This window comes from Amblyomma mixtum, chromosome 10, assembly GCF_055824585.1.
Source record: "Amblyomma mixtum isolate Tamu chromosome 10, ASM5582458v1, whole genome shotgun sequence".
Classification (NCBI taxonomy): Eukaryota; Metazoa; Arthropoda; class Arachnida; order Ixodida; family Ixodidae; genus Amblyomma; species Amblyomma mixtum.
Window position 1 is genome coordinate 2,085,781 of NC_143021.1, and position 22,217 is coordinate 2,107,997.

At 50.3% G+C, this 22,217-nt stretch overlaps 1 protein-coding gene across 7 annotated transcripts in view; it reads left to right on the plus strand.

Moving 5' to 3' along the window:
* The window catches only part of LOC149324983 (solute carrier family 41 member 3-like), a 261,247-nt gene that overhangs the window by 132,725 nt on the left and 106,305 nt on the right, over positions 1 to 22,217 (plus strand). For all 7 annotated transcript variants that reach the window (XM_089562951.1, XM_089562952.1, XM_089562953.1 and 4 more), the window contains 2 exons: positions 6,216 to 6,360; positions 21,168 to 21,314. In XM_089562951.1, the coding sequence (XP_089419077.1) occupies positions 6,216 to 6,360; positions 21,168 to 21,314 (292 nt within the window). The remainder of the gene's footprint in view (positions 1 to 6,215; positions 6,361 to 21,167; positions 21,315 to 22,217) is intronic.

Below are 22,217 nucleotides of genomic sequence, written 5' to 3' on the forward strand. Positions count from 1 at the left end.
AGATAACACAACGGCCGGCGGTTCGGCGCAGGATGTAAGAAACGCCTTCCTTAATGCCGTGAAGCTCAGCTGTCGTAGAGGATGTCCTCCGCTGCAGCCGGTAAGAAAGGGCATGGCCTGTTGAGGGCACATAAAGGCCACAAGAAGAGGTTTCTTTAGTAGTTGTACCATCGGTGAAGATATGGGTGTGCAGCCTATATTCCTCCGTTAAGTAGGCGAGAGTAGCTTGCAGAAGCGCTGCCTGTGGCTTGCGGCTCTTTGCATTCACACCTGGAACAAACTTCTTCACCTTTATAGGAGAGAGTGTCCATGGAGGAAAGGCCAGAGGTAGTAGTTTCTGTGGCTGATTAATAGTTGGGAGGGGCAGGAGTTGCACTGCCTGGCCAAAGCAAGAGTTGCTGTGAGTTAGGTGGAGACATCCTGCCTCCGCTACTGTTCCTGATGCAGAGGAACCCTTTGGGAGGCCAAGGCATATTCGCAGGCAGTTGTTCCGTGTGACAACGAGAGTCTTATTGCTTGCTGTAGATAATCTTTGAAGCACTGGTAGACAGTAGCGCAAGGTTCCTTCAACGTAGGCTTTTTCAAGCAGAAGCATTGATCGGCAGTTGCTACCCCACCTTGTTCCCGCCATGAACCTGAACACTTGCGATGCTGCAGTGATCCTCTCGCGGAGTTTCATGATCTGAGGTGACCATGACAGATTATAGTCGATTACAACACCCAGGAATCGCTGAGATCGTACATATGGTAGCGATTGTCCGCCTAGGAGCAGCGGATATCGGGTCATCGTTTTTTTGTAAACGTCATTGCAACACTCTTTTCTGGCGAGAGACGAAGACCTCTGGAAGCCAGGTACATCGAAATGTGCAATAGCGCTCTCTGAAGACGTTGCTGGGTAATATAGCGCGAACGTGATGCGGTCCAGATGCAGATGTCATCAGCATTAATTGTTATGCGGACCCCTCGTGGAATGTTTCTTCTTATGTGTATAAAGAGAATAATGAACAGGAGAGGGCTGAGCACCGCTCCCTGTGGTACCCCCCTCTACACTGCATGAAAGCGTGTTGGACCGTTTGGAGTGGTCATAAAAATTTGCCGTTCGTTTAAATAATGCCCAATCCATTTCTATAGCTTTCCTCCAAGGCCAAGACTGGCAAAGGCTGCGAGAATTGCATGGCGAAAGACAGAGCAAAGGCGGCCTTGATGTCTAGGAAAACGGCTGTCGGGATGTACCCAGCATGAAGGTACTCCTCAATGGATGACACGAGGGCGATGATATTTTCAGTCGCAAATCTGTTTTGACGGAACCCGTTCATTTCTTGGGGGAACTCATTTCGGCTTTCTAGGAACCAAGTTGTGCGTTTGCAGAGGATGCGCTCCATGAGCTTACCTACGCAGCTCAGTAGGGCAATGGGCCGGAATGATGCGTAGCTTGTTGGCTGCTTACAGGGTTTCAAAACGGGCACAATTTTCGCCAGCTTCCATTCCGTGGGGACCTCACCAGTCATCCAGGAAGAATTGTAATACTCCAGGAGTCGAAGACGGGAGGTGTGGGGTAGCTTTGCAATGGCGTCATAGGCCACCTCATCATGACCCGGAGACGTGTGTCTGTTTGTCTCTGCGATAGCTGTGGATAGTTCTTCCATTGTGAAAGGGAGGTCTAACGCTGACACTGCCGCCTTTGGAATGCTTGTTTGACCATCTGCGGAGAGTGTCGAATGCCCTGACCCTGCCGACAGTAGCCTGCAGTATTCTTCTGAGACTTCTTTTATAGATTTTTGTTCGTGAAGGGAGAGTGCAGCGAAGGAGTGGAGTTGTTGAAGTGGCGTGCGCATACCTCTAACTATCCGCCAAATATTGGTTACTGGTTGGCGCACATCCAGCGTAGAAAAAATCTCTGCCTCTCCCGTAACCGAGAGTTGAGTAAGCATGAAATGTTTACGGGCTTAACACATTGCTTGTAGATGGTACTAGTCAAAATCTTGAAATGGGTCTAGTGTTTGTTGTCGGCAGGGCAGGGGCGAGCAGTCTTCTTCTGTGGTGTATCACTCGCAAAGCGATCGCTTTCCGCAAGACGCTTCCTACCTCTCGTTTTATCAGGCTCCATTGCTCGGCTTAAGCAGCTGTGACTGTGGCGGCATTGAAATGCAGGACGATGCAGAAGAGTACGCGGGCACGACGAGACGCAGGCCTGACAAGAATGTATATGCAGCGCGTTCGAATACTCCGCGAGCGTGTATACATCTGCCTGCGAGAGGGGGAAACGGCATGGTCTGAAGGCCCAGCGGCCGGTCTTTTACATGCGTGAGTGTAGGACCGCAGCGCCATCCTTGGGGAGGGCGCGAAAGCAGTTTTCCGCCGAAAGCCCTTCTCGCCCTGGAGCTCCCCTCTTTCTCTAAGCTGCCTTCTCTCAAAGCCCCTAACAGATTACGTATGACAACGAAGTGTATCGTGGCATGTATGTGCTTTTTGCGCGCGTTATAAGAAATCGAAAATTATAATTCTGTGCATTATCAAATGCACAGCTTGAGTGATACCTTGATGAACATTGAGAAGACATTGGCAGCAGTTATTTTTTGCGACTCGTTTGGAGAGCTACCGGCGCTTGTATGCCGGTCCCGTAGGAGGGCTTCGAGAGTCTCGTTAAATCTCGTACAGTGCCCGGATGTTCTCGTTTCAGAGCCCGGATGATGGCTCTCGGTCTCGGCGTGACGTCACCACACTGCCGACAACGGGAGCGAAAAGCATTTCATGCTTAAAAAAGTCACGCCACTTTTGCCGACTGAGTTTATCCATGTAACGTCGAATGTGCGCAGAGCTTTCCTTTCAGCTCGCCTGCGTATAGCGCAGAGCCTTTTAAATGTGTTATCATTTGAAGGTAGGCTATCATTTTTAGCTGTAATTTGTGTACTCGATCTCAGGCAATACGCCATTGTCGATGCTCATTCCTCATTGCGAGTTGTCGCAGTAACTCCTCTGCTTAGAGCGTCCTTGTATGCGTCCCAGTCTGTAGATTTTATAAAAAAATTCTTTGGGTTCCTCTGCGCATGAAAAGCCGATATGAGGATTGGGTAATGGTCGCTTCCGCGTGTCTCCAAATCAGTGCACCAGCCAAAGTTGTGGGCGAATGAACTTGTGAGAAATGTCACGCCGATGCTGCTGGTAGTCGTCGGGCCTCGGAGGTAGGTGATGCTGCTGTCATTCATTGGCTGAACTGATTGCTTGGAGAGAAGTTTTGCAAGCTTGGCACCTCGGGCACATGTATGTGAGCTGCCCCAAATTTCATTATGAGCATTGAAGTCTCCGCAAATAATATGCGGTGAGGGCGTCCTTGCTATCAAGTTATCAAGTCTCAAAGCATCAAATAGCGTGCCTGGCTCACGATATACTCCAATCAGAGTGTACTGTTGTCCGGCAATAACTGTGACAGCGCACACGTATTCCTTGTCGCTGTGAGGCGGGACATCAACCGATGAGGCCGGGATATCCTCGCGAAAGCCTATCAGCAATCTGCTGACGTTATCTGGTCGTTGTGAATGATGGACATAGTATCCATTGAGTCGGAAAGTTTCCTCGACGCGTGATTCACAGATGACTATGAAGGGGAAGCGGTACGCTCGCACGAGCTGTCGGAAATCTGAGAGTTTAGAGCGTAGCCCGCGAGCGTACCACTAGAAAATGGTGCATGTACGAAAGATGTGGATTGTCAGCTGCGGTGAAGTTCTCGCTGTGGAAGCCATGATTACTGAAGTGTGGTATTACGCCCCTGTGGAGCGTAGGAGACCGACGCCAACGGCTCCATTGCAAGGACAGCTTCTACTTCTGGGAGTCCTCCTGACGAGGGTTTTGCACGGATAAGAGCCTTGATATCTGGAAACAGCATCGGAATCAGAGCTTCCGGTTTGATGCCTGTCGCTGATCTTCCTGTCATGTTGTGGCGCCTTAGACTAAGAGCGACGCTGTTTGTCGGGTCTTGTGCAGTGCGTTGCAGTAGCTTTGATGAAGAAGATGAACCAACGGATTTCCCACGCTTCTTTTTTACCGCATCTGCGTAGTTCTTGTCAGCTGCTTTGCCACGCTGTGTTGACTGATTCTCGGAAACAGCTGCCGTAGTCGTGAAAACCACGTCGGGGTTAGGTGGTGGTTCATAGCGCTTAGGGGGTTTCCCTTCTGTTTGCTCTGCCGTGCGAGCAACTGTGGCTGCTTTCTTTTTATAACATTATCCATAGGAAGCAGGGTGTGGGCCACCGCAGTTAGCGCATTTAGGTTGCGCTCTCGAAGTGCATTCTTTGTGCGAGTGGGGGCCAGCACACACTTTTCAGCGCCCGGGGCCGTTACAATGTCTTGATATGTGGCCATGCCTCTGACATTTATAGCACTGAGTTGCTGCTCCGACGTATTCAGTTACAGGTTAACTATAGAACCCAAGCGTTACTCGTTTTGGTAGCGGCGCATCTTTTGCGAATTCCAATACAACTGTGCGACGGCGTACCTCTTTGATCTTTCCACCATCCTCAGGAGTGTAGGCGGTTAGCCTCCTTGCTGAAAGGACACCTTGGTCGCGTAGATATTCCTGCTGATCTTCGTCTGTGTAGGTGACAGGTACATCTTGTATTTTGCCATAGCTTGCCATGTAATAGTATGGGACTCGGGCCTCTACGTCCACTCCAGCCAGCTTAGTTACCGTGAGCAGACGGTTGGCGGCGGGCAGCGTCGATACTGTAACCATCAGGCTCCCATGCTTGTGAATGCGATGGCTGAGGACTTTTTCTTGAGCCGATGCTACAACCGCCGAAGCCACAATGTTGGGGTTGGCTTTCCATAGGCTTTCTCCTTCCTCGGTGGCCTGAAGACTACAGGAACACCAGTAGCTCTCTTTTTCTTGTACGAGACAACTGTGAACGATGCTTGGTCCATGTCGTCTGGATGGTCGGTCAGAGGCTCGTTGCTGGCTTGGTCATCACGCAGTCTCTTTTTTTCCGGGCCCTGGTCTGTAGCCGCAACTACAGGGACCGCTGGACCCGCCGCTGCCGCTGCTGCCATCAGTGCAGCATGGAGTTCAGCTGATGGTGATGCTCCGTGTCGGCGTGGATACGGCACACAGCGCCGAGGAAGTCGTTTGACGTGCTTTTGCCGGCGGCCAGGGACCCCCAGGTCGTCGCACGTCGAGGACACACGCCAAAAAAAACTGAAGAACCTCTGAAGTGAGAAAAAGCCGAAAATTACGGACCGGTGTCAGACAGCCGGCCCACTAATCATCGTCTTCTTCTTCTTCCACCCCTATCAAAGGAAATGGTAGTGAATGTATAGACATCCTATAAATTACCATCTTTAAGAATGAAAACACATTTTTAGAAAGTATGTGGTGAGACATGTGTGTGGCTGCCTTCTCTGCTGTGATTTGCATACCCCTCACGCGCATGTGCTATTCTGCCTCCCCCTCTTGATACTTCCTATCCAGTCGAATCCGCTGGGAATAAAGGGTGCCAAGTTGGGCTTGTCCAGTTTCTCTTACTGTTTGTCGTCTCTTTTGGTGCCGAGTCCTTTTACGAAAATAGGCACCAACTAGCCTCCCAGCGAGCATTACTAAATTATCGATATCATAGTGGAAACTAAGAAGAAATGGGCATCATCATCATCAGCCTGACCACGCCCACTGCAGGGCAAAGGTATCTATCATGTCTCTCCAATTAACCCTGTCCTTCGCCAGTTGCGGCCACCGTATCCCCGCAAATTTCTTAATCTCATCCGCCCACCTAACTTTCTACCGCCCCCTGCTACTCTTGCCTTCTCTTGGCATCCACTCCGTTATCCTTGAGGACCAGCGGGTATCTTGCCTTCGCATTACATGCCCTGCCCAAGCCCATTTCTTCCTCTTGATTTCAACTAGGATATCATCAACGCGCGTTTGTTCTCTCACCCACTTCGCCCTCTTCCGATGTCTCAACGTTACACCTATCGTTCTTCTTTGCACAGTTCGCTGCGTTGTCCTCAACTTAGGCTGAACCCTCTTTGTTAGCCTCCACGTTTCTGCCCCATAGGTGAGTACCGGTGAGATACAGCTGCTGTAGGCGGATAAGTGGGCTGCGGTAAGATGGCCGCACTCGGCACAAGACAGCGTTAGTTGCAGCAATATGGTATAGAGTCCTCCAGACTGCACCGGCTTCAGCAGCGCGGGTGGTGGTGAGGCTACAGCTGCTGCCCTCCTTGCCCAGTGCCAGGCGATCGCGGCGGGGCTGGTGGCGGCTCTCCTGGCGGTCGTCAAGTCCCTCGCCTCCGAAGGCAGCGTACACGGGGGCCACGTCCTCACCCTCGCCGCCAGCGCAGTGCTGACCGCGGAGCTGGCCAGCATCGTGCTCGGTGAGGCAGAAAATTATTCTTCTTGCCGATGCATGCTACTTTATTTTTTTAAGAGATTTTTGCGACTAGATTTCGAACATGGCCTTTCATTACTGCGCTTTCGAGAACACGTAAACACAACTCAGAGACAACACTTAACAATGATGCTCATCCGTGTTATGTGTTGTCAGTGTTTAAGTGTTGTCAGAAGCGCAGTAATGAAAGACCACGATTACAACCAGCTCGCCCATTTTTGTTTTCGAACAGTTTCACAGAAGCAACGCTTGTGTGCAAAAACCGTATTGCTTCGGCGATTATGTGCGCCAGAAACCGCTAACTTCAACTGAAACCTTAACCGAAATGCGTCTGCTCAATCAGCGAACCAGCAGGCCCTGTCGCGTGACGCTTTATTAGCTAGTTAATGAACTAATTGTCATTAACTATCGCTTTTTATTATTATTATTATTATTATTATTTTTATTATTAATTATTATTATTCATTAACTAGTTAACTATCGCAGTGTATAGGCGCAAAACTGAAAACATACTCAAATGGGTGTAACGCGTATTGGAAGCGCCGGTAATGTAAAGAAACCCTAAGGAAGTGTTAGTGTCTTTAAAATCTACTGCCACTAATTTGGATTTTATCGTAGAACCCCCTGAAAACAGTACTTTGCAGTTTTACACTTAAGACTGTATTTTAAACGAAGGTGGCCACTTGTGTGGGGCGTACACCCCAAGATCAAAGAAGGCTCTTTCAGAGTGCGATTCTTGTCACTCCAAGCTCGTCAAGCTAGGAATCCTCCCTTGTAATATCCTGTCCGCACTTGGTGCTGGCCAGTTTTATCGGTCAAGTACACCGGCTTCGCTCTGCTGGGTTTCCTCCCGCTCTCCTCGAGAGTGCTGCGGAATCAGTGTTGCAGACCTAATGGCCCAACAGGAAGAAACAAAGAAGTCGCCGAGAACGAGCAGCGGAAGTTGGAAGCAACTTCGTATGTGCACACGATCTCGCACGGCCTGAAGTAGGAGGCAGGAAAATTAGATGTGAATGTTTTCGTTTCCGTGCCGTACAGGCTGTCCCGCCTCTTCCTAAGAACGAACGAAAAGAAATTAGTCGGAAGAAATCAGGCTGTGAAATCGTCCACAGAACCAAGTATGTGCCCTGCAGAACAGAAGTTGTTCACAAGATGATACCTGTGCTCAGGGTTGCCGTTGGGAATTTTTCAAAAAGAGCCAGAACTGAAGCTAAAAGTAGCCAAAAGTAGCCACGCCACCTGATCTTGGCGCCAAATTTGTAGCCAAGTAGAAAAGAACCATTATTATAAGCAACTTTTATTAATGAACAATAAATAATATCATTTTGAATCGACACAGAAACACAGAGTAAATAAAGAGCACGGAATTTTGGGCCTCTTGCTCGGCCTTCAAGTATCAGGTACGTTGCAAATAAATAAAAGTTCAGTCCGCGTAGTTTATCTAGAGTAGATAGTGTTCTTGCCGGAGTAATTTTGGCACATTCTATTCAATCCCACAGCAGAAACTTTAAACGATGATGCTGTTTTTTCTTGGAGTCGTAGCCCAAATTTGATTCGCAGAATCGCCATAAGCAAGTCCAGCTTCATTTTGTTACGGATCTCTGTTTTCGTCAAGTTCACTCAAGAGAACACGCGCTCTGCATCAGCATTAGAAATTGGAAGGGTCAAAATTTTCAGTGCTCCTTGCGCCAGGCGTTGAAAAGGGCATTCGCCGCAAGTGTCCTTGTACGATGCCGCTGCGTGCCAGAAAGTCAAACATGATGCGCGATCAAGTGCACCGCTAATTCTCTGCTGCTGGCGTATTTCAGACTCCAGTTCGTTGGAGGAATATATGCGTCGAGGACGCGCGCGCGCATCAAGGCGACCAGGACAGCAATGAGGACAGCAAAGCTTGGAAATAATTGTTCTTTTCTGTTCTTGCTTGCTATTGTATATGCAATCGCAAAAAAAAAATGGCTAGTAAATGCGCCAAAATAGAAGTTCAAAGTAGCCAGAAAGTATCCAAGGAGCCAGCGTGAAATTTTCATCGCCAGACGGGGTCGAAAAGTAGCCAATTTGGCGCAAAGTAGCCACCAACGGCAACCCTGCCTGTGCTGTCCCGAGTCCAGTTTGAATTTCCCGCCCGGGCGCCAACTTCATCTGCGAACACTGGACTTCTCTCCTCCCCGCTCTTTCTCTTCCTTCTCCCCGTGTGCCTTCCCTCTCGCCCGCGTGCTTTCTCCCTCTACACCTCCCTCCGGAGGTGTCATGTTACGTAACTCGTGACTCTTTCCTTCCTTCTACCGCGCTGCACGACTGTGGCAGCACCGCGTTTTTACAAGTTGTAAATGCCTGGATAAATGTTCGATTTTCCTTGTGTTTGCGACCTGTCATCTATCTGAGCAGTGGCCGCATCCCCAACGCGTGCCACGGAATCAGAATAGTAAAAACGCGATGAACGTCGAGTCGGTGTCTCGCGCAATCTTCGAAAGCACCTAGGCTCCGCTGGCTGGCTCCGCTCTTCAGAAGTTCCGTTTTCGCATCGCAGCCACGGACGACATGGCGTCACAGGACCGCAAGTCGCCCGCGGCTCAAGTGAGTCCGGACCAGTCTCATTTTGCATGCTCTGAGAACACAGCAAGCTATGTGCAGTCACGGCATTCGTCGCGCTCAGCTCGTTCGGAGCGTTCGGCCGTCTCGACAACGCCAAGCATGCTGGCCGCCAGTGCAAGAGCGGAGGCCGCCGCGGCGCGAGTACAGGCTTCTCTCAAGAGGAAAGAAGCCGCGGTGAAACTGGAAAAGGCCAGACTGGAAGAACAAGAGAAAAGTGCGGCTGCGGCAATCGAACGCCAGAAAGCCGAGCTAGACACAGAGTTATATCATGCAGTTGGAAAGAGAAGCGGCCGCCGCGGAAGCGCAAGCGGACGTCCTGGAGGCTGCCGTAGATCAGCACAGCGGGGAGCATCACATCTGTCGGACTGTCTTCGAGGCATCCGAAGACCGCGCTCAACGCACTTTTGACTACGTGCTTGACCAGGCTCACGTGCGCATCGGCCCGCGCCAGCACTCGCAGCAGCATGACGGCGGGGAGCATTACGTCTGTCAGAACGCTAATGAAGCACCTGAAGACCGCGCTCCATGCACACCAAGCACTCGCAACCAAGGCATCACGCAGAACATTGCTAGTCAGCAGGGAGATGAAGCTAACGCCCCTGAACTGACCGCCATGGCAAAGTATCTGATTCGGCGCGACCTTGTGAGTACCTCGCTTACGAAGGTCGACGACTGCCCTGAAAACTACCGGTCGTGGAAATCTACGTTCAAGGGAATGACTCAGACTCTCGAAGTCACGGCAAGCGAGGAACTTGACCTTCTCGTGAAATGGCTTGGGACTGAATCGTCAACCTACGCGAAGAGGCTGCGTTCCGTGCATGTCGACAGCCCAGAGGCCGGGTTAAAGGTAGTTTGGGAAAGACTTGAGGAATGCTATGGTCGCCCAGAAATTATAGAAGAGGCCATCTTTCGAAGAATTTCGAACTTCCCCAGACTGACCGACAAAGACACCCAGAAATTGAGAGAGCTGGGAGACCTCCTTCTTGAAGTTGAGGCAGCAAAATGTGACCCTCACCTGACTGGGCTCTCCTATCTCGACACCGCAAGAGGGGTAAACCCCATTGTAGAAAAGCTGCCCCAGCGCTTGCGAGACATGTGGATCGCGAAAGGCTCCAAGTACAAACAGAATCATCAGGTCGCCTTTCCCCCTTTCTCGTTCTTTGCCAGCTTTATCAGGGACCAAGCGAAAACGAGAAACGATCCTAGCTTCAAACTCAGCTCCACAAGCGGCACCCCTTCAAGGCTCACAAGAGTAGGCAGATGGGCATCGGATGGAAGCCCGAGAAGAGCACCCATCTCAGTGCAAATGACGGACGTGGAAGCAAGCACTGACCATCCGCCCTCAAACGCATTAAAGTGGCACGATGCAACCAAGTATTGTCCTCTGCACAGGAAGCCTCACCCCCTCCGGAAGTGTCGCGCATTCAGGGAAAAGCCGCTGGATGAACGACAATCTTTGCTGAAAAAATTTGGGATATGCTACAGGTGCTGCGCTTCGACAGACCACTTTGCAAAGACTGCAAAACAGTTCTCAAATGTGACGATTGTGGTAGCGATCGGCATGCTACGGCGCTTCATGCTGGAAATGTCAGCCACAAGCCTCCTCTAGCTCAGAACGATGCTGAAGATGCAATTATAGACAAGGATTTTGCACTTGAGGTGTCATCTAAGTGCACAGAGGTTTGCGGTCAAAACAACGGTGTCAAATCCTGCTCCAAGATCTGCTTGGTGAAAGTAAGTCATCCGACTCAGCCTCACAAGACTGCAAAAATGTATGCCATCTTAGACGACCAGAGCAACAGGTCCCTTGCAAGGACAGAGTTCTTCGACATTTTCGGACTCAATGGTCACAGTTCCCCCTACACACTATGGACATGTGCTGGAACTACGGCGCAATAGGAAGAAGAGCGTCTGGCTTTCTCATAGAAGACATACATGGCTCCGTGAAGCTTCCGTTGCCAACGCTTATCGAATGCAACGAAATGCCTAACAACAGGACCGAGATTCCAACACCGGAAGTTGCATTGCATCACCCTCATCTCAGAGCTGTTGCTAAATTCATTCCTTGTTTGGACCCGGAGGCCAAGATTCTACTTCTTCTCGGGAGAGACATCCTCAGAATACACAAGGTTCGACAACAGCGCAACGGACCGGCTGATGCGCCATTCGCTCAGAAACTTGATCTGGGATGGGTCATCGTAGGAAATGTCTGCGTAAGTCGAAGTCGCACACCGGACTGTGTCAGCAACGTCAAAACAAACGTCCTCGAAAATGGACGTCCCTCTCTTTTCGAGCCATGTGAGAACCATTTCTTGGTCAAAGAGAAACTCACTGTCATGGAGGGGTCGACGCACTGCTTCCAACCAGCTCAGCACGCTGTTAGGAAACACAGCTATGACGATGGGATCGCTGAAACGCTGTTCCAGACAACGGAGGATGACAACAGACCTTCACTTTCTGTCGAGGACAGGAAGTTCTTGAAGCTCATGGACGACGAGTTCTCAAAGGACGAATCCAACAGTTGGGTAGCGCCTCTTCCCTTCCGTTCTCCAAGGCCTTGGCTTCCGAATAACAAGTGCTTGGCCGAGTCGGGGCTCACAGCTGTCGTACGGACCTTGAAGAGAAAGCCAGAATTTAGGGAACAATTCACGAGCTTCATGTACAAGATGTTCAAGAATGGCCATGCCGAAGAAGCTCCACCGGTTCAAGAAGGAGAAGAGTGTTGGTACCTCCCCATCTTTGGTGTTTGCAACCCACGAAAACCCGGCGAAACACGAGTTGTGTTCGACTCCAGTGCACAGTTCAAAGGCGTGTCTTTAAACAGTGTGCTGCTTACCGGTCCAGACTTGATCAACAGCCTGCTCGGAGTGCTCATCCGATTCCGGAAGGAACCCGTGGCCATAACTGTGGACATAAAGCACATGTTCTACTGCTTCCTGGTACGAGACGACCACCGAAATTATCTGAGATTTCTGTGGTTCCGCAACAACAACATCTACAGTGACGTGGTGGAGTATCGAATGAAGGTTCATGTGTTTGGAAATAGTCCTTCACCAGCAGTTGCAACCTATGGGCTGCGGAGAACAGCACGGGAAGGAGAGGAAGAATTTGGCAGCGACGCCAGGCAGTTCATCGAGAGGGATTTCTATGTGGACGATGGGTTGAAGTCTCTCTCTACAGACAAGGAAGCCATCAGCCTGATACGCCGCACACAGCAGATGTTGGCCGCGTCAAACCTCAAGCTCCACAAAATAGCCTCTCACTGCCCTACAGTGTTGGAAGCATTTCCAGAAAAAGACCGTGCCAAGGATTTGAAGGATCTTGACTTGTGCAATGGCACGCCACCAATCCAACGCAGTCTGGGAGTTTCTTGGAACCTGAAGAAGGATGTCTTCACATTTACGACTCCAATCCAAGAGAAGCCATTCACTCGGCGCGGTGTCTTGTCAGTGGTGAATAGCCTGTACGACCCACTTGGGTTTGTTGCTCCAGTAATCGTTCAAGGGAAGTCCCTCCTCCGAGAGCTAGTCGTTGGGACATGCGACTGGGACTGTCCACTTCCTGAAGACAAGAGGGCCGCGTGGGAGACGTGGAAAGACTCCTTGCAAGTACTCGAGCAGCTGGACATACCTCGCACCTATTCCCCTGCCTCACTCACTACCGCACAGCGCAAGGAACTGCACATATTCTCCGACGCATCAACCAAGGCTGTGGCTGCGGTGGCTTACCTCAGAGTGACATATCCAGATGGCGCGTGTCATGTTGGGTTCGTCATAGGAAAGGCTAAGCTAGCACCACATCCGGAACACACCATTCCAAGGCTTGAACTGTGCGGCGCGGTGTTGGCAGTGGAGCTAGCAGAGCTCGTCAGTCGTGAAATAGATATGGAGCTTGATGCTGTAAATTTCTACACTGACAGCAAAGTGGCCCTAGGTTACATACATAATGAGACTCGGAGGTTTTATGTGTATGTCAGTAACAGGGTCGAACGCATCAGGAGCTCTACACGGCCAGAGCAATGGCACTACGTTCCTTCAGACGTGAACCCTGCGGACCTCGGAACAAGGTCTGTGCCAGCAGCCCAAATGGCAGGATCGGCCTGGCTGACAGGCCCGGAGTTTTTGTATCATCAAGAACACTGCTCGCGGGTATTGAAGGGCAAGTTCGACTTGGTCGATGCTGATTCCGACACGGAGGTGCGGCCCCAGGCAAACGTTCTCGCAACCAGTGTAGACGTGCAAGAACTCGGCAGCAGGCGGTTCGAGCGCTTCTCGAGTTGGATTAAGCTGACTCGCGCAGTTGCAATGCTCGTGCGGCTGGTGAGCAAATTTCGGGGCACCTCTCACAACGTGTCAGACTGCCCGCATAACAGCTCATCTCGACAACTAGGACCTTCTACAGAACACCTAGCCCGAGCGAAGGCAGTCATTATTCTGTCTGTCCAGAAAGAAGCGTTTTCAGAAGAGTTGAAAAGCTTACAACGAGGAAAGCGACTTCCGAAGTCAAGCCCTCTGTGGAGGCTGGACCCATGGGTTGATTCCGACGGTCTTTTGAGAATTGGTGGCCGACTAGACAGAGCAAACCATTTCGACCAGGAAGAGCGGAAGCCCATCATCATGCTAGGACGGCACCACGTCACCACCCTGATTGTGCGGCATTAGCTGGTAAAACATCAAGGCCGCCATTTCACTGAGGGAGCAGTCAGGGTAGCTGGGTTTTGGATCGTCGGAGCTAAGCGTAGCATCGCCTCATACATACACAGTTGTGTTACGTGTTTCAAGCTCAGAGGAAGGCAGCTGCAGCAGAAGATGGCAGACCTGCCTGCAGAAAGGCTAAGCACCGAGCCGCCTTTCACTTATGTCGGACTAGATGTATTTGGCCCGTGGCAAGTCGCTTCTCGTCGGACCAGAGGCGGTGAGGCCAACAGCAAAAGGTGGGCCGTGCTCTTCACTTGCATGAGTATCCGCGCTGTTCACATCGTAGTGATCGAGAGCATGGGCACCTCAAGTTTTATTAATGCTCTCCGGAGATTCTTCGCCATAAGGGGCCCGGCAAAGCAGCTGAGGTCCGATTGCGGTACGAACTTTGTTGGAGCGTGCTCAGAACTAAAATTGCACACCAGTGGCCCAGACCACGGGAAGCTAGGAACATTCCTGTCAGACCAAGGATGCACTTGGGTATTCAACCCCCCTTATGCTTCTCACATGGGAGGAGTGTGGGAAAGAATGATAGGAGTCACACGGCGAATTTTGGACTCCATGCTTCTTGAGAGTACCTCTCGTCGCCTTACTCACGAAGTCTTGGTAACCTTCTTGGCGGAAGTCTCGGGGATCATAAATTCCCGACCCCTCGTTCCTGTCTCAACGGACCCGGAGTGCTGGGAAGTGCTGACTCCTTCAACACTCCTGACCCAGAAAGTCGGCGGCAACACAGTGCCACCAGCCTTCGGTGAAAAGAATGTGCATCGGCGACAGTGGCGGCAGGTTCAGTGGCTGGCCGACACCTTTTGGTGCCGTTGGCGACGCGAGTTCCTTACCACCCTGCAGAGTCGCCGGAAGTGGCAGGGGACAACTCGGAATCTCAAGGCAGGTGACCTCGTGCTCCTGAGAGACAGCCAGATTCATCGCAACGAGTGGCCCATGGGACTCACTGTGAACGCCATCGTGAGCGCGGACGGCAGGGTGCGAAAGGTCGAGATCAAGACGGCGACACGGGGAGTGATTAAGACGTTTCTCCGTCCTGTGACTGAGACAGTCCTGCTTATTCCGTGTGAGGACTGAACACATCACATAGTGGTTATATGTATAACCAGACGGGGAGTGTGCTGTCCCGAGTCCAGTTTGAATTTCCCGCCCGGGCGCCAACTTCATCTGCGAACACTGGACTTCTCTCCTCCCCGCTCTTTCTCTTCCTTCTCCCCGTGCGCCTTCCCTCTCGCCCGCGTGCTTTCTCCCTCTTTACACCTCCCTCCGGAGGTGTCATGACTCTTTCCTTCCTTCTACCGCGCTGCACGACTGTGGCAGCACCGCGTTTTTACAAGTTGTAAATGCCTGGATAAATGTTCGATTTTCCTTGTATTTGCGACCTGTCATCTATCTGAGGAGTGGCCGCATCCCCAACGCGTGCCACGGAATCAGAATAATACCACTCAGCTGCTGCTCGGTGTATGCAGGGCAGACGGCACTCTGCATTAATAAGCGTCTTCATGAACACAGCATTGCGGGCAGCACTCGTCTCAGACACCGCCAGCCTTGTGAAAAGAAGGAAAATGAAAAATTTTGGCCACTTTTCTCGCGCGCAAAAGTAATAGTCCGCACAAGAGACAAAAAAGCGCGCGATATCGCTGAAGCCTTGAAGTTATGGGACTAATAAGTGTGTACTGAAGCATCAATGCCCCTCTTTCTTGGGTTAATTAGGCGATTTCGCTGGGTGCAGTGCAGTGAGTGTTTTTCGAGCACGCGTTTTGCTGGTGATGAAAAGGGGCGTCGGGCCAATCTATCAGTTGTTAGTTCTGCGCTCGTCCTGTCCACTTCTCTCCTGTGTCCTGTCCGCTGCATCGTTTTATGTTTTTGTAACCATGTCATGCCAACTAGCCCCTCGTCGCTCACTACCTGTGTGTTAGGAATAGATCTCTGTGTTTAGTCAAGCTCTCTGAGGCTTGCTTCTCCCTGGACACCCTCGGATGCATGGTCTCTTCTTTCTCTACACAAGGGGAGGGGGGCGTGGAGGCGCGTGAAACCCATCTTCTACGCATTAAATCCTATGAAACCGGAACACGACGCAGGCGAAACTTCGTTTCGTGCCCGTTGTATCACTTGCACCGGCACCTCAGCGGCACCGGGTATCGAACTCTGCAATTCAGAGACATCCTGGCGGCGAAAAAGGTAGAGGATACAGGACGAACGCCGGACTTCAACTGAGAATCTATTCCACAAAGAGGTATTTATGTACAAAGGAGATAGTAAAGAGATAGTAAACAGCGACCAGCTAACAATGCAATATCAAAACAAAAGCAGTAGGCACGAGCGCCAAGTCACTCATTTTTACCACATCGGCGCACCTTCTATCTACCGCCTACCTGGCTGAACCGACGCGTTTGCCTTGAGCTAATCTATTTCTTTTTTGCATAGTGCCACAGAAGGGCCGCTGACGCAGTTTTGTTTGTCATTGAATGTAATAAAAGCTTCAAAAATTTCTCGGCTCCTTTAAGTCTTAAACTTGCGCATCACACTTGTACTTTCCAAAAACGCCTTACATGCTGGATTGTGTAAGCAACAGCGAATGTGGTCCGCCAGTTAATAAGTGCTGTCCGGCGATTCTCTAGAAAGCGTTCGTTAATGCAGCGTCCCGTCTGTCCTATGTGCCGTCTGCCATAGACGAACAGTCGCAGTTCCGCGGGCAAGAACTGCGCTTGTTTCGAACTCCTCACGCCCTCCGTGTCGTCCTGATAATGTGAACGTATTGTTCGTTGAAAGCGCCGCAGTTGTAGCCCTCGTCGGCAAGGACGCTGCAGTATCCGTCATGAACGAAGCTCTCTCCTGTCGACTCCGCAAAGTGACTGCACCGATTTATGACTTTTAGCCACGCACCGCCTCCATCCCTAAACCGCGCGTACGGCCCGTGTCCTCATTCGCGATGCTTTGTACACCATTGAGCTTATTGTTTTGCCTCACCGCTCACAAGACATCATCGTGGGATGTGACTTTCTTTCGACTCATCGTGCGTGACGCCCCGTTGTGTGTCGTAATGCCCAGTCTGCCAAACTTCTTGTCGCGACTGATTCCGACGTTCCTGCGTTTCCTGCTGCCCTTGTCTTGTGCGGGCGGCACTCAATCAATGGTTTTCTTCCCGCCGCCCAAGCCGCTTCCCGCCATCCCTGCCTCCTGTATCGCTTTGTTGCTCTCATTATCGACAATGGACAAAGTGCAATTTACATCTCGAACCCATTTTCCTGCCCGTCAGCCGTGCTCCCAGGTGAATGCCTCGGGCGTGTGACGAACTTGATTCCTGTTTTCCCTAACCTGTTCTTCACTGACTGAGAATGGGGAGCGCTAGGTTCCAGACTAGGGGACAACACACACAAAGGAACAACACGAGACACGAGTGCTCGCGCCTCGTGTTGTTCCTTTGTGTGTGTTGTTCCCTTGTCTAGAACCTAGCGCTCCCCAGTCACAGTATGCACGGCCAACTAGCCCCCTACAAAGCTTTATTGATGTCTATTCTTGATACCAGCTCTTGTGACGTCGCCACCGATCCCCTTCCCCTCGAAGTTTTCCAACGTGCCATTGACGCTAACCTTCCGCCCGCGCTACATGGTCAACTGGTGGCCCTCCTCCAGAGCTTCAGTATTTCTTTCGATCTTCTTCGGCTGCCTTAGACCGAATATCTCGGGCAGCCGATCTAACACAATATCTGACACAGCGGCTCGGTTTCTCCGGGGACACATGATAAAGAAACCCCAATATTTTCAACAACCACGTGCATTTATTACTTTCTCTATTCAACGCGGTCTTCCAGAAAATGGATATGTTAAACGGTTGAGAACTGCCGCGGTGGCTCAGTGGTAAGGCGCTCGTCTACCGAGCCGGAGCACTCGGGTTCGAACCCAACCGCGGCGGCCGCGTTTCGATGGAGGCGAAACGCAAGAGGCGCCCGTGTGCTGTGCGATGCCAGTGCACGTTAAAGATCCCCAGGTGGTCGAAATTATTCCGGAGACCTCCACTACGGCACCTCTTTCTCTCTTTCTTCTTTCACTCCCACCTTCCTCCCTTCCCTTACGGCACGGTTCAGGTGTCCGCCGAGATATGTGACACAGATACTGCGCCATTTCCTTTCCTGAAAAACCAATTTACCAATTTACCAACAGCAGAGCAAAAAGGTGTGCCCACACGGAAGTTTGCCTCGCTACGCAGGTGACAGATCGTGGCGTGGCAGGCGTTCGCGCCACGGTTCACACTTTTATCTCGGACTTGCCAACAGCGCCACAGAAGATACAGCGGCGAGAACAGCTAATGTCACGCGGCCGGCACCCGTTTGCGCCGCTCGCACCCGTACCCCTGAACCAGCGACATGGTCTGCTGTTGCAGCAGCCGCCCTCTGCTCGCCCGACTGTCATAAACCAAAGGCAGGGAAAACAGCGAAAACTTTTTTCCTGGCGTCCAACTTTTTACGCGACACCGCTGAATGTGAGATACGCTACGTGCTTTGCGTGGAAACCGACTTAAATGATGTTTGCATCTCGCTTTTTTCTTTTTTTTTTTTTGCGGCCTTGACACTGATTTCTATGTTTTGCTGTATTACCTTTATTATTTTCACGTGATTACTACGCAAATGGAATGGCGGATGAGGTTTTTCTGTTCCTGGATGTTTTTTCAGCTCCTTCAAAAAAACGGCTGAGGCTTAGCTTAGGTTAAGCCTAGTCAGATGCGAAGCATATTGTCGCCGAGTTGCATATCGAGCACGCCGCTTGACTAGACGTTCTTCACGCTCTTCATCAGTCTGTAGCACGCCGCAACTTTTGCTTCTCATTCCAACGAGCAGCCCTGTCTCCAGGAGGCATCTCTATCCCGTGTACGCCTAGCAGAGGCAGGCGCACCCCCTTGTATACCGCCGCTCCAGCATCACGTGTTCACTACAGCGCACCTAGCGGCAGAAGCAGGAAACACATTGGTCGCGACGCCTCGCGCGACGGCGCGAGCTGGGGCCCCGTTTCTCCTATGTCGTTACATCACGCATCACGTGGTCCTCCTTGGTCGCGACGCCTCGCGCGACGGCGCGAGCTGGGCCCCGTTTCTCATCTGCTGTGACGTCACGCACCACGTGGTCATCCTTGGTCAGGACGCCTCGCGCAACGGCGCGAGTTGGGCCCCCGTTTTTCATCTGCTGTGACGTCACGCATCACGTGGTATGACATGGAGGTCACGAAAGGTCAATGGTAACGACACCGCCGCGCTCGAGGAGCTGGGTTGGGCTATTTTAGTATGCTTCGCATAAAATGTTCTTAGCTCAAACTCGTAAGGTCGAGAAGTGAAACTCGCCCGACTGAACGCTCTGCTCTGCTTTAAAGCTAGATTTTGATATTTGGCATTTTGCTTTGAAAATGGTTTGTGCGAAGTGAAAAATTTATGTCAACGACAATCTCAAAACGGCCTTTATTCATGGAGTGTCAGAAAAATATTTCCAGCTCAAAAACTCGTTTAGTTGTCTAAAACTTTCAGTGTCTATTTCGTAGTGAAATTTGAAACATTTCTCACCCCCCAGAATGCTTTTAATACCTTTTCTTCAAGAGACGTTGTGCCCTCAATGCAATTTTATATATATATATATAAATAGCACAATAAGGTAAACGTACTTGGTTGCTAGTTTAAAATAAGATGCGAAATTGAGAAACGCTTCGTTTATTGGGAGTCGACGTTTCGGACAGAGCCTGTCCTTTTTCAAGACTCTTGAAAAAGGACAGGCTCTGTCCGAAACGTCGACTCCCAATAAACGAAGCGTTTCTCAATTTCGCATCATATATATATATATATATATATATATATATATATATATATATATATATATATATATATATAAACGTAATTTGGTTGACACACGGTAGAAAAACAACAACTTTATTCTAACGTTTCGACCAGGGTCTGGCCTTCGTCAGAGTGACGAAGGCCGAAGTGACGAAGTGACGAAAGCCAGACCCTGCTTGAAACGTTAGAATAAAGTTGTTGTTTTTCTACCGTGTGTCAACCGAATTACGTTTATGTTGTACCGGATCCATCTGATCTTCACCCCTTCTTATATATATATATATATATATATATATATATATAAAGTGAACAAAACGCACTAAAAGACCAAAAAGACCATTAAAGATAGGAAGAAATTTAAAAGGGATAAAGCATGTTCAATTGTCTTTTTGGCCTTTTAGTGCATTTTGTTCACTTGTCATCTCGTAGTGCTTTTTGTTTCTCTTGTACTGCCTGTTCGCGTCATCCTTTTAATCGCCCCTCCACCTGTCTTTTTTATCAAGTTAGTTTTCACCTTTGCCACCATGTGTCTTCTCAATTTTAGCATGTTATCTTTCGGTCGCGTGCAAACTCAGCAGCTGTTACCCATGTCTTCCCGCCCACTTTCGAACATATATATATACAGGGTGTTTCACCTAAGACTTTCTGCAATTTTTAAAAATAAGCTATTTGAATTAGATGCGCGCTTTTTCTGGCATAGCATTGTCAGTGGTGTAGTACATCATAATGCAGCTAAGACGTGCTAACTAGCAGGCTTGTTAACCAATATTTAATAGTTAACTTTTAAACTATTACCGTTGGGCTCCTTAATTATTGAGAGGCATTAGCCCACCGTAAGTAATGTCCATATTCGTTTTTAGAATTTCGAGAACGCGATTATCCTCGGCGCTGTGGCCCAACAAATTTTGGCTATTTCGACGAGTTAGGTTCACTGGAGAGTTTGCTTTGCCTGCAAGCTTCTCAAACCGCATGTATTTTGGCGCGATGTAGGCGAAATTTGTTGGGCCACAGCGCCGAGGATAATCGCGTTCTCGAAATTCTAAAAACTGATATGGACGTTACTTACGGTGGGCTGCATGCCTCTCAATAATTAAGGAGCCCAACGGTAATAGTCTAAAAATTAACTATTAAATATTGGTTAACAAGCCTGCTAGTTAGCAAGTCTTAGTTGAATTATGATGTACTCACCACTGACAATGCTATGCCAGAAAAAGCGCGCATCTAATTTAAATAGCTTATTTTTAAAAATTGCAGAAAGTCTTAGGTGAAACACCCTGTATATATATATATGCTGCACAATAAAATAATCAGTTGAAGTCAGCGCTGTATCGTCTTGCCTTTCTTCGTCCTTGTCTTAGGAGTGCGCTGTGTTTTCCCGCTCTTCCACTCTTGCAGAGAAAGAGTGCTAGCGCGTAACCGAACTCTAACGCTATCTCAATGTACTCTTAAGGGAAGGTCAAGCATTATACGGTGACGAAATGAAGAATACTGTCGCTTTCTGCGGTGCAATACGGAAAGAAGACAGCAGGTCGCTGAAGGGACGCCATCGAGCCATATCCCTAAGGCGGAGCCCTCCTGAATTGTGCATTCCAGCTTTTGCGGCAAAGCAAAGCCGAGAAAGAGTTCTCCCGCTGTTGCTTTCAGGCGCTGCGCATTAATCTTCCCTTCCCCCTTGGTGCAGCGAGCGTGATGGTGCTGGTGATCGTGGTGTGCCAGCGGCTGCGTGTCAACCCGGACAACGTGGCCACGCCCGTGGCCGCCTCCCTGGGAGACATCACCACCCTGGCGCTGCTGGCGGGACTCGCCAGCCTGCTCCACGTGGCACTGCGTAAGGGACCGTGCGAGCTCTCACCGTCCGTCATTCGCAGTCACCTGGTAGCGTTCACACGCCATGAGTCAGCGGAAAGGCGGTAGGCAGAACAATGGCGCAGAAGCCTGGCCTCTGCGTCTTGTCCATGCCAGAGGCTGCTAGTGGTGTCTAGTAAGTTGTCTGTATCGAAATGGAAAACAACATTGCCCTAGAGAATTGACCTTAGTGTTTTTGAGCGTAACTTCCTGTCATCATCATCATCATCAGCCTGACTACGCCCACTGCAGGGCCAATTAACGCTGTCCTTCGCCAGTTGCGGCTACCGTATCCCCGCAGACTTCTTAATCTCATCCGCCCACCTAACTTTCTGCCGCCCCCTGCTACGCTTCCTGTGCACTTCCTGTGCGCGACTCTTAACCCAAATGCCGTTACAGCAGACTTTTAAGGCTACAGCATTAGTGGGACCATGCCGGTGTGCTAGCGAAACCATGCCACGAGAAAAGATCAAGAAGGACGGGAAGCGGAGAGGAGGAAGAGAACAATGAACGGTTTTAACGTGGTTAAACGGACGTTCGAAGGCATGTATTTAGCCTGAATGGTTCATGGCTTCACCTTGCTGGGTCGTCGGCATGTCTGCGAACGATGTTAGACTCAGGTGAAGCTTGTGATCGAAGTTAAATTCATCCGATCTGTTCGCGCCACAGATGGAACTTTATGACGACAACGACGTGCAGCGCACAGTACGAGAGTAACGCGAGGCGTGATCGGCTGCGGCTACACGATAGTCGTCTCGTGCAGCCAACCTGTTCGCTACGCCGCGGGATCAACAAGTATTTATTTTATTTCTGCAGGGCTGTTACTTTGCCAGGTTTACCCGGGGACACCCTCAAGATTCATGGCTGGGTTTGAGCATGCTGTTCA